The 12,276-nt window shown below is 39.5% G+C and overlaps 2 protein-coding genes across 2 annotated transcripts; both read right to left on the bottom strand.

Moving 5' to 3' along the window:
• Positions 1 to 987: 987 nt before the first annotated feature.
• On the bottom strand, positions 988 to 4,869 carry LOC113703949 (N(6)-adenosine-methyltransferase MT-A70-like). Its single transcript, XM_027225490.2, has 7 exons — positions 3,548 to 4,869; positions 3,328 to 3,426; positions 3,124 to 3,207; positions 2,685 to 3,034; positions 2,022 to 2,238; positions 1,704 to 1,783; positions 988 to 1,528 (listed from the first exon to the last, which is right to left on the bottom strand). Exons 1-7 carry the CDS (start codon positions 4,655 to 4,657, stop codon positions 1,243 to 1,245), a joined length of 2,226 nt encoding a protein of 741 aa, XP_027081291.1. The 5' UTR covers positions 4,658 to 4,869; the 3' UTR covers positions 988 to 1,242.
• Positions 4,870 to 7,590: 2,721 nt separating this feature from the next.
• Positions 7,591 to 11,749, bottom strand: LOC113703232 (oligopeptide transporter 7-like). Its single transcript, XM_027224532.2, has 7 exons — positions 11,416 to 11,749; positions 10,647 to 11,173; positions 10,351 to 10,448; positions 9,504 to 10,073; positions 9,018 to 9,273; positions 8,686 to 8,868; positions 7,591 to 8,559 (listed from the first exon to the last, which is right to left on the bottom strand). The coding sequence occupies exons 1-7, from the start codon at positions 11,456 to 11,458 to the stop codon at positions 7,948 to 7,950; spliced, it is 2,289 nt and encodes a 762-aa protein (XP_027080333.1). The 5' UTR covers positions 11,459 to 11,749; the 3' UTR covers positions 7,591 to 7,947.
• Positions 11,750 to 12,276: the final 527 nt, after the last annotated feature.

Genomic DNA, 12,276 nt, shown 5'->3' with positions numbered 1-12,276 from the left:
GATCAAGTTCTCCATTATTGCCATTTTGTTACAGAGGAATTGAAGTGGAGAGTTAGATCCTGAGATTAATTTGGATGTGGGTCCCCTCCATATTCAGTTTCTGAAAAATCAAGAAAAATAGATACTCCCTCCGTCCCACTTTGATAGTTCTGGTTCTTTTTTCACACAGTTTAAGAAAAAATAGTTAATTTTGTTGGAACAATCAATTTAGGTAGCTTTTTTTCTAAAATACCCTCACATTAATTAGAGCACAACTTTATGGGAACTTGAATTGATGGTAAAAAAAAGAATAAACTCTCATTAAATGGAGTAGGTTTATAGTAACAATAACTTAAATTGAATAAGGGTATTTTAGAAAAATTAAAATATAACTACATTCTTCAATTGGAAAGTGGACTACGATTTGAGACAGACGAAAAAGGAAAACAGGACTATCAAAGTGGGACGGAGGGAGTAAAACGTAGCAGCAGTTAGTACTTGGCACATCGGAGAGGCAACAAATTTGAGTTATTTCAAGCCGTTGTTTTCCTTCCTCTTTTGCTCTTCCCAATGTAAGTGAAGCACCAACTTCACTAAAGGGTGACGCGTCCATACAATACACTTGTTGCCAGCTGAAACCAGCCACTCGCCATCGAGCATGAAAAGAACTAATTTTGTCAAATTTTCCCCAGCGAACATTCACTTTCACAAATACACCCATTTTTTTTGTTAATCTCTTTAAACTCAGGTATAACGTAATTTCCTCACAAATTCCTTTTCGCATTCAACCGCAAAAGAACTTCCGAAGAAAACCACATTGCTAACTCAGCATTTCACAAGGAACCCCGCAGGAAATGCACAGCCAATATTAAACATTTACAGACCCCGCCAGAAATGCAGTAGTTGGATGACACTGCATCAGGTCAAGCTATACTGAAGGCGTTCTCATAGCAATGGTGAGGTCTAGTCATGGAGTCAGAGACAAACAATTTCACGCCACACACAGGCTGAGGAATTATAAATAAACATTGACATTTCTTTTCCTTCTATCACATCTAGAAAGTTAAACCTCTTCATTCTTTTTCTCCAAACTATGTATTACATGAAGGCGACGGTTTTCTGGTCCTAGGCTTGAAAGTGGGAAATTGGCATGAAGCCCACTAACCACCTCAATGGTTAACTGCCGCACGACCTCACCTATATGATACTAATAACTTAACAATTCCATAGTTTACCAAGTTACACTACACACGACTCAAGGTATTAGCTGGTCAACCCCACATCAGGACTTGTAGGCTTCTCTTGAGACACGTGAGCAAGGCCAGGAGCAGTGGCCTCCACATATGGAGTTCCTGAGGTTTTCAATTCACCTGCCGCAAACGGATTCCTTACCTGAGCAGCATTCAAGTCCACATCCATGGCAGATGATGATGCCCTTGGGGGTGATGCGGGCTGCACCTCCACATCTGGGTAAGCGGCCTTGAACCTCGCTCGAAGGCCGTCATCAACAAGCCGTACACCATTCAACTGGTTACCCAGTGCCATCCACCTGAAGAAGACATGTAAGCGTTACCAGCAGAGCTTTTAAAGCAACTTAATGATTCCTGTTAACTAGTTTCCTAAAAAAGAAGATACCCTTAGATGCATATTAAGCGAAAAAAAAACCTCAGATGCGTATCTGTTTGACAATCTCAAAAAATGTTCTAGAAATCATGATCACATACCCTGCATGACAATTATGCATTCGAGCAAATAACTCCAGCTTTCTTGCCCTTGGCATTATCCTCTCCAGCATGGGATACATCTAAATAATATGATAGGCACCAATTAGCCTCAGAAATTTATGACTCACAACACAGAACAAAAATAAGAATAAGAAAATTTTTTTCTCCCATCCTTTGCAAGTGTATCCACTAAAACTGGAAAAAAGGGACCAATTTGCAGAAGAGCAGGACATATGATCACACACACACACACCCACAGATATACATATCTTTTCAATTTTTCCCCTCCCTTGCCATCAAAGGTGTAACTCAACTAACCTCATCTGGCTTCCGACTTGTCTCTCGGACCTCCGCAACAATGACATCAGTGTCAATGTTTCGATTTACTTCTGGATTGCCTTTTATCCCAACAAGGCAGTGCTCCTTACTGTGATTCAGCCAATGGCCTGTCCGGCCTGTTCTGATAATCCGCTGAAGTTGATTCGTCTTCACCCAGATAATCTCCTCAACACGCTTGTACCCCCAGAGTTCCAAACTGCAAGATGATGATAAAATTCTTGAGTTTCTAGTGACAATTTACATTGAAGCACGTAGTTCTATCTTTGCCTTGTTGGCAAATTGAAATGCACAACACAGTAACATCTAAATGAAAGACAAATCTTAGAAAGTAAACTTAAATGTTGAATGATATCTTGATCATTCAAGACAAATCTATTGCACCACGACTGGAAAAATATCATCATTGAGAAAAGATTGGATGATACAACAATCTGATTCTCATTTCGAGAAGCCAAAGTTACAAGAGCAATTACTCAACCCTACCTCAATATGGCAAGTTCAGGTGATTTCTCTCACTTTTTAGTAAGCACATTTTTTGACCAACAAATAAGGATGGCACTAAACTTTTTTGGCATTACACCAGTGGCAATGACTTTCATATCCTAAAGAAAGCAAGGACAATCATTTCTAAATATGACATACCACTCACGCCCTAGCTCCATTGCACGTCCAGTTACCCACAGAAAAATCAGACCATCAGTCTGCAGAGCAGGAACATTGAGGGTACGCATTTCATCATCAGCCATTGTCCCATAGGGCAATTCCATATGAATGTCCCATGGTGGATCAGCCATGATAACTCCAAATTGACCTAGAATATCCATTCTAAATGAGCGTATGTCACAATTGATCCATTGTGCTTCACCAAGCTCTACTTCTGAACAATAGTCAGCCCGTTGAGGCTTCAATGATTTGGCAGGAGGTAATGCCCCTGGTCCCATTGGTGACATATCTGGTGTTGAGTCAAGCTCATAATGCACGTATTTGCAAGTCTGCCATGGATAGTGAGTATCAGTAACATGACAGACATTTCAGGTATCCCATTGTTGGTATTAAGATATAAAGCAAAAATTGAATTCACCTTCATGTGACGACAAGTATCAAGAAAAGAGCAGTCACCCAAGTTAACATCAGTATGCGGAGCAATTATCCTCCGAAAATGAACCTAAAACATCAAGTACCTTTACTTTTAGAAATCCTTCAAACAATATGGAACTTAAGTAGAATCATCTCAACTAGAGCAATATGACAAAAGAATACAAGGAAATAGACTCAAAAGAGTTACCTTTTCACAAGCAATATAAGAACCAGATTGCCGTCGGCAATCTTCCTTTGTCAACGCTGAGCAGTACTCCTTTACTTGGGAACCACCTTTGCTTTTGAACTGAAACAAAATCAAGGCAATCACATAACTCATTAAGGACGCTTAAAAGTCAAGAAAGCAACTTACTTAAGAGCTATTAGGGAGTACTAAAGCCTTGTCACGATCTAAGAAAGAAACTAACCTTTGCAGCCACAGCAGTTTCCCTAGCAGTGGGCCTGTGAATGAGGTCCAAAAGCTCCTCTCCGGTTTTAGACTTCTGCATTTCCCTAAAGCTCTTCTTATTCAACAAAGCCTCAAGATCCTTCATATCATCCTCCTCGGTCCTTGGCTTCAGAGCAATGGCACCCGGGCCGCCCATAGGTCCATTCGACCCCATGGGAGGTCTCTGCATAGGAGGCGGCACGCCAACACCTCTAGGGACCCCCATAATCCCAGCCATCCCTCTCGGACCACCACCCCTCGGCCCCACTCCTCCTCCGGGAGGAAACACGGGTGGCATTCCCGGCCCTCCCATCCACATATCCGGCATTGGCCTCCCCATTCCAAAACCTCCACCACTACTACTGACAAAATCACCCCCATTCCTGGGACCCTCAAGACCTCGACTTTTCTGGTCGGAATTTGAATCGCTCTGCTGCTTACTCTCCGGCAACTCTTTCAACAGGCGAGTCCTATCAATATTCATCACCATAACCCTAGACTTGCCACTGACCACAAACTCCTCCAGGTCCACAACTCCCCCATTCTCCTCGACCATGGAGCGCAAGGCCATCTCCACAGCCAAAATGGCCCCGGACTCGCCTCCGAGGTCCCTGAGTGCGGCCCGCTCAGCGGGCGTGGCAGACTGATCATTCTCGAGCTTCCTCAAAACCGTAGAGGAATCAATCGGGGTAAAGGGCACCCTCTCGAGCAAGCAAACAGCGACCATGGACCTGACGAGGGAGAGGGGCCCACCGGCATCGTCGATGAGAAACTTGTCGGAGTCGGAGTTGGGAGCCTGAGAGAGAGGTGGAATGCGAGGGGGCAATTTGGGAAGGTTGAGGTTGTTAGCGTTAGCGTTAGGGTTGGGAAGGGGGTTGGGAAGGGGAGAAAAGGGGCGGGAGTTGAAGGAAGAGATAGCTTTGAGAGAGAGGTCGAGAGAGGAGACGAGGTCGGGGACTAGGGTTTGGAGAGAGGCGATGAGGTGTAGCTGAGCGTTGTGTAAGGTCTCCACACGGGATTCTAGCTGCTTGCGGACCTGCTTGACGGCAGTCATGGACTCCTCGCTGCTGCCTTCAGATGGCGTCTCCATGTTATGTTTTTTCTTTTCTTTTCTTTTTCTTTCTTCCAATCCTAAGGTGAAATTGCAGTAAAAAAAATGGAGATTGGGCTTAATTAAGGCGTCTCAGTTTGTTTTCTGAGCGATCTGATGGGGTCCTGAGCAATCCTCCCCCTGCAAAGTGCAAGCTTCCAGAGTCCCCCCTCAGCCCAGCAGCTGCTGCTGCCGCCGCCTTTTCCGTGTTTGATAAAACAACAGAGGCAAAAGAAGGGTTAAATACTAAAAAGTCCATGTAATTCACTGAAAGTTCAACTTAGCTCCCTGTAATTTGCATACCATACTATAACTTTCTCTCGATTTTAATTAAATTGAAATTTGGACAAAAACCGTCTAAATTGAGCATGTAAAATGTCACGATTACTCTTTATAAATAAATAATTGGATTAAATACCAATAAATCTTTATGATTTGTCGAATATTCTAGTTAATCCCCAGTAATTTACAAACCTACATATCTAGCTCTCTAATGATAAACAATTTCAATAAATCCTTTAACAACTACACATTCTTATCTCTCTGTGGTTCAAAAATTTATATTTCAAACCTTCGTCATAAACAATCTCAATGAGTCATTTAACAACTTCGCAGGCCTATATTCTAGTCCACCGTAATAAACAATTTCAATAAATTCTTTAATAACTATATATTTAACTCTATATAGTTCAAAAACTTGCAATTTAACACCTTGTGATAACAATTGCAATGAATCCTTTAACAACTACGAGGATGAAGAGAATGCCAATGTGATGAATTTCAATTGTTAGGAGAATTCTTTAACAATTGCTAATGTGACGAATTCAATTTAGTTAAAATTACGATGAGCTAATATGTAGGTTTTCGAATTATAAAAGGTTAAGTTGAACATTCGACAAACCAAAAGCATTTTGACAATTAATCCTACTATTTTATAAAGGACAATTTTGATGTTTCACGTGCAATTGTTAATTTAAAGGTTGTTTTTTGTCTACATTTCAATTTAGTTAAAACCATTGAAAGTTAGAATGTAAGTTTATGAACCATAAGCAGTCAAGTTCAATATTCAACAAATCACAAAGGGCTTTTTGGTATTTAACTTGGCAAAAGAACTAACTTGGTTTAGTGCATGAAATACGCTTTTCATTTCTAATATTTAGTATAATCAATTTTTAAATGACAAAATGGAATAAAATATGTGTAAATTTGACTTAATTATCCTGAAATCTATTATTGAGGATTACATATTTATACATTTATTTTGTTTATTTGCAAAATACTATTTGTTACTTTATACAAGGAACTTTGACTCTTTTTTTTTTGTATATTATGAATAACTTATGTACTTATTAAAATAATTTGATTATTATATTTTATTTATTTTTGAAATATGAATATTAATTTTCACTTTTTGTTTTAAATAACAATATAATTACCAGCTTATTAAAAATTAAATCACATGAAGTTAGACATTCATATTCTCCCTTTATTTTTTTCACTATGTCAAGTGCAAAAAAATGAAATATCTATACGTTTGCACATAAGTTTAAAGAAAAATATCTTAAAATTAGCAAAAAAAAAATTTAAAAATAACTGGAATAGTTTGTAAAAAAAATTATGGTCAATTATTGATTAAATTAATAAAAAGCCTAGTAGTTGGTAATGGAGTGAAAAAATGTATGAGAGTAAACTTGACACCAATAATTTTAGACATTTCAAGATGAAGGTGAAGGGATTGAGTGTCCAGGAAAAAGTTGAAATGACTCCAACTCAAAACATCCATATAATATGAGAATGAAATGCATAAGTGGGAAAAACCTTTTCATTCCGATTGATTATCGCATACCAAATGTAGAGTAAGGAAAATTGCGTCGTTTTCCGTGATCACATTTTCCTATTACATTTTTCCCTCACATACATCAAATCGCTATAGTATTTTTTCTATAGAAAATGACGGAAAATGCAATCCAAACGGGGCCTTAGGCTCTGTTTAATAATCTGATTCAGCATTTAATTTTAATGGAATCAGATCTTAACATATTCAGACCTGTTTGATAATAAAAAATTGTACATTTGAATTAATTAAGTGGTACTGAATTTTTTTGGCAAAACTTGTTTCTAAAATTAAGTAATAAGATATTCGCTTATCACTAAATATGATATGTACTCAGATGTATTAGATTTAATTCTTAACAATTTAATAACTTAATGAATTCAAATTTTAGATTCAAATTTCAGATTCAGTTTTATCAAACACAAACTTAGTAATCAAATCAACAAAATCACACTTGGAGCCACTAACCATGAGTAACGACATTGAGCCGGTCCGTATGAAATAGTACTGTGTTACACGTATTTGATCATCCCCAAGACTAACCTCTTCAACATTTGATTTATTTTTATTTTTATTTTTTGGAAAAGAGGAAAGATGCAGGTGTCGTCTCCAGACTTTCGGCCATTTTTTTTTTTTTTTGACTGAGTTCCCATGCAATGCATCTTGTAATGTTCTTAAGCTATACGGTTTCTAGCAAATTCATTAATACAATTCTAATTTTATTGAACCCAAAAAGAAAAAAAAAATTTTGTTTAATCTCGCAAATCACTCACCTCTGTTTCTAGAATTTAGGCACATCCACCTTTATCTTGTAGAGCCTCGTTCTATTTTCTTTTCTTTTTTTTTATCAGACTTTTGAAGTTAGTTAATTAAATCTAATCCCAAATTAAACCCCAAAAGTCTCGTTCTATTTTCTAAAGTCTCTGCAATTGACAGTAACAAATGCTAACCATTACTCCTTTTTAAACAGCTTGACATCTTGGTCTGGTCATTTTCAAGATGAGTTCGAATAAGCTTAGCAAATTAATTTAGTTTTAAGCCTGCGGTGTCGAATTCACGAAACTAACGTTCTGTTTCGTAATTGATGAAAAACGGTGCATTTTGTAAGTCCAGATGATGAATATTCACACACTTTGCTATCGTTCTGTTTTTGACATAATTCTCAAAAACACAGTACAATCCAGCCAGATGATGCAATATTCAAACATCTCCCTGTCATTCTGTAAATTCTCAAAATGCAACATGCAGTTCAGTAGTGTTTCCAACTTCGTGTGTCTAGACAACTGCTTGCATACAGTCTCGATAGCATGCATGCAATGCAATCCCGACTCCCTTGGCCAACCACCTCTTCCTTACCTCCTCTTTCGTCATTGATCAAGCAACCAAGAATTAGAATAAGACACAATTATATACATACAAGACAAGTAAAATCAGCTTTCTTGATCATTCATCTCAACTAGGAGATCACTGGACAGCCCTCAACCACTATCCCTTTAGCGGTTGGGCAAGTGGCGTAAGGACAACCATCAAGGTCATTTCCCCACCAACTGAGAGTGATGTCTTCCAATCCCAGTGCCATATACAGCAGAACCCCCATAAAGGCCAAACCTGCATCTAATGCACCAGAGAGTACGTAATTGAAGCGTCGCCAAGACTCTGGCCTATATCTGTACCATACATAGCCTGATAAGAACCCAACTATAATCCAGGTGGTGTAGTTAACTGCAGTTGCCGGTGGCATGCTTCCGGTGGCTCCAATCAATACTGGCATGTTTATAAGTTTAATCCAATGTTGATTGGGGAAGGCCCTAGCAGCCAACCACACAAGAAGAGGAGCAATTGCTCCCCCAAGGAAGAACCAATTCACCATTGCGTACGTTCCCAAATCTCCAAAAATTCTACGTGGGCCGATGAGTCCCCAGATTACTGATGCATCATAAAATACACGATCACTTGGACAGGTCCATACTGATTGAGAAGATGTTGTCTCGCATATGTCCGGGATGGTCTCCAGCAACCACCATGCCGTGCCCAAATACACAAAAGCCGCTATTAGAGTTCCAACAACCTGAACAACAAAACTTACTAATTGTACTTAGGCAGCTTTTAAATTAATAGAGTATTCGTTCGATTAAAGGAATGCTCATCAAGAAACGTACTTAAGCTGTAAGCAATTAATAGAAAGTGATCGAACCTGCGCCATAAACATTGTTCTGGGAGGAATTTTCATGTAATGGCCGAGCTTGAAATCTTGCAAGAAAGTTATGGCCTGAGACATGCTAATGTATCCATACACCTTGAAGCACATGTTTGCCACGGGATATCCCGGATATATGTAGCCGATGATATATTCGGTGATGATGTTCAACCCCGGTGACTATCATTTCAAGGATAAACTTTCAGGAAATCACACAAGTAACTTCTTGTGAGAGAGAGTGAAAAAAAAAATCAATCTTTTTTTTTTATGCATTGCAGTTTTCAAAAGTATGGGTACTAGTCATACTAGCTAGTATGATAAGGAATTACCTGGTTAGTGATGGCAGTGATTATGCCAATAGGCAGAGTGAAGAAAATGGCGATTAAACAAGCTAGTAGGACGCCCCACCATGGCAACTGAAGTTGCTCGTTGTAATATTCACAAACAAAAATTGTAAGCGCAATGTTTGCGACCAAAATGCACCAAAACCACCACTCGGGTACTTGATTGTACTTGCTCATGAGCCTTGTGTGTATGTCCATTTTCTTCTCTTTGAAACTCGATTTGCTCTGCTCCCATATTTCTCTGCATTTAGTTTGAAAGCTGAAATGTATGAGCTTTACACTTGCAACATCTAGTTCATCTCCACGATCAGCACCATTGTAATTTTCTCCGCGCGCCCAGTACAATTTTATCATTCATATTAGAGCAGATGAAACATCAAATCATAAGAAGCCCATGAAACTAATAGAAATAGGAGCGATGCAAGCAAGTAACATAGCAGCAGTACTCCTATTTAGCATTTAGGGGCGTACCTGCCATGGAAAAGACAAACGTGCGTAATGGTAGCAGTGAGAGCGGCAAAGCCAATGCCGTAAGTCATTGCAAAAAATGTGCTGAGATAAAGGGTTCCCTCTCGCTCATATGCCGCAATATCCAGGTGAAAGTTAGAGTCAATAATGGCGGTGATGTCGTAAACTTGGCCTTGGGCATTGAAGAGCTCATCGGAGAATATGGGGAAAGTCTTGGCTTTGTAAAGGTCGAGCCAGTAGGCTAGAGGAGTCAGCGCATACATGACCAGCACAAATCCTGCAGCAACATTGGCCGTGGCAAACCATGGGCTTGCCAATGGGCTTCCTAGATAGGATGAGATTGTGGACCAGTCAAGCCCCATGGCCCCAATTCCCAGCCCATTCAGGCCGGAACCCAGCTGCTGGGCTAGGATTGATGTAGGAAAGATCCAACACAGCCATGAAAGGGAGGTTAGCATTTGGAAAAGGTAGCCTGGAAATACATAGTAAGCAAAGCTGGAAATGAAGGCAATTAGAAAGAATTGGGTTCGCGTTAGACCCCTTCTGGGCCTTTCTTCCTTCTCATGGAGAGCCCTGTAAAAATTATAAATGCATTAATAATAATAATTTGTTTTTGTTTCTTCTTTTAACAACAATATATCGACATTATTTGAATGTTCAACGAATTTCTGCGGACTGAAAAGTTAAAACCAGTTACTTAGAAAATGGTGAGTTGAGTGCATTTTGATCCATGGAAGTCGCAGCAGCAAGCCAGCAACACTATATATTATCAGTATATACATGGGTATATGTATAGAATTATTTACATGATGCAGGCAGTAGGCAGTAAATTTAGTCGGTCGGTACAAACCTGAACAAGGAGACTTGGACTAGATTGGCTGGCCACCACATGGCCGCCGGCTCCACCAAATACCTTCTGAAAATACCAGCCCATCCAAACCCCAACACCTACCATTCAAATTAACCATGTATTCACTACTAATCCAATATGATCATCTTCATATGTATGTATGTATGTATGTTTGTATATGTATATATATATAGGTGCATATACATCCAGCAACCATTCAACTCATTAAGCACAGGCAAGTAGGTAGGATATATATCTAGGAGTTGGCTTACAACGTAGTACTATGTACTAATTACCTGAGTTGTTAAAACAACAATCAAGGACACAAAGAAGGTGATGTGCCGTTTATAGAAAGCCTTGACAACAGTGACTATGTGAATAGCATAAACGGTGCCCGCACCAGAGTTTGCGAATATGGTTATCAACACGTGTTCTTTTACATTGAATGGCCCCGGATTCAGCGAGAATTCCCAGCGGCTCCCTTTGAAGAAGGCCCCTTTGGGGAGCCTGGCAGCCATGAGCTGGCCCAGAGGGACTACGGCTATCTGAGCCGAGATGGCTGTGATGGTCAAGGGTTCGGTTCTGTACCAGAAGAACTGGTTCAGAAAGGACAGCAAGATGCAGGAGAGCGTCCCCAGCACCCACATTCTGAAGGTGAGGACCGGAAGAGAAGGGTCGTCTGTGGTTGGTACCGTAAGTGCCACCTGCGGGATTGGCGAATTTTCTTCTTCTTCTTCTTCGTCGTATACATGGTGGACCTCATTAGATTTGGAGCTCGATAGTGCATAAACATCATCATCATTAATGTCTTCATCTTTCGAGACTGCGCAGATGGAGATTAGTTCATTGTTTTACGACGATGGAGTTGTTGTAAAACAAGAAACAAGGGGTCTTTAACTAGCTATTACTCTGTAGGCTTTGACTTTATCTTAATGCATCTTTATTTACCAAAAAAAAACAGGAGTAAAACAGATGGATCAGTATAACTGGAAACTGTACCTATATCTAGCTAGCTAGCCAGCCCGCTAATACCACTACTAATTAGAGCGTAGAGAGAGCACTTACTTATGAGAGGAGCCCGAATCTCATCTGCTGATGATTCTTCCATTGCTGCTCCCGATGAGCTCTTAATGAAGCTGCTCTTTCTATATATATATATATACAGTACACACAAACAATATAACGGAGCAGTACTTTCTCGTCACCGCTATTCTGTAGTAAGTATTCTTGATTCGTTAGACTTGTAGGTGGAAGTGATTCTTAACTAAAGAATCCCGTTCCGTGTGCAGGTAGACAAGATAAATTTTAGTTGCTACTACTTATTAATTATGCGAGTGTCATGAACAAAAAAAAGTTTAAGTGAGGGCTGGGATTTTTGAAACTTGAGGACTCTAATTTGTTAGTTGTAAATTTGGAGAATGGTAGCGTGCAAAGTTATATCATATCATATGAGAGGATGAACTCCGCCCTGGGCTGGTGGGTGAGTTGTTGCAGTTGGCGGGCCACGTGGTGCTCTGTTGACTCGCTTTGCCTTTCCCAGTTGAAGTTAATGGTCAACGTATCATTAGGATTTGAGAGAGACTTAAAAAAAAAAAATCATTGCTTAATTCCACCCTTCACATCATGGAATGATGGAAATGGAATAATACTTGATGGAAATTCAAGCTTCCTGTCGAAATATAATACTTCTTTTAGCAGTTGCTTAATTACTCCAATAAAACTTGAAAAGTTTATACATATGTAGTATAATAATGTATTGTAATGTAGCCTCAAGTCGCTGAAATAAACCGAAAGAGAAATATTTCGGCCGTTGCTTGCATTGCGTGGAATTCAGAGAAGTTAAAGATCCTGCCATTTTTTTTTTCCAATTTAATCACCTCTAGAATTTCTTTATTTCTAGAAATTAGGCGAGAGGTGTTGAATAAT

The sequence above is a fragment of the Coffea arabica genome, chromosome 8e (genome assembly GCF_036785885.1).
Source record: "Coffea arabica cultivar ET-39 chromosome 8e, Coffea Arabica ET-39 HiFi, whole genome shotgun sequence".
NCBI classification, from domain to species: Eukaryota; Viridiplantae; Streptophyta; class Magnoliopsida; order Gentianales; family Rubiaceae; genus Coffea; species Coffea arabica.
The sequence above is the reverse complement of the archived record's forward strand: the minus strand, read 5'-3'. Positions and strand labels throughout refer to the sequence as shown.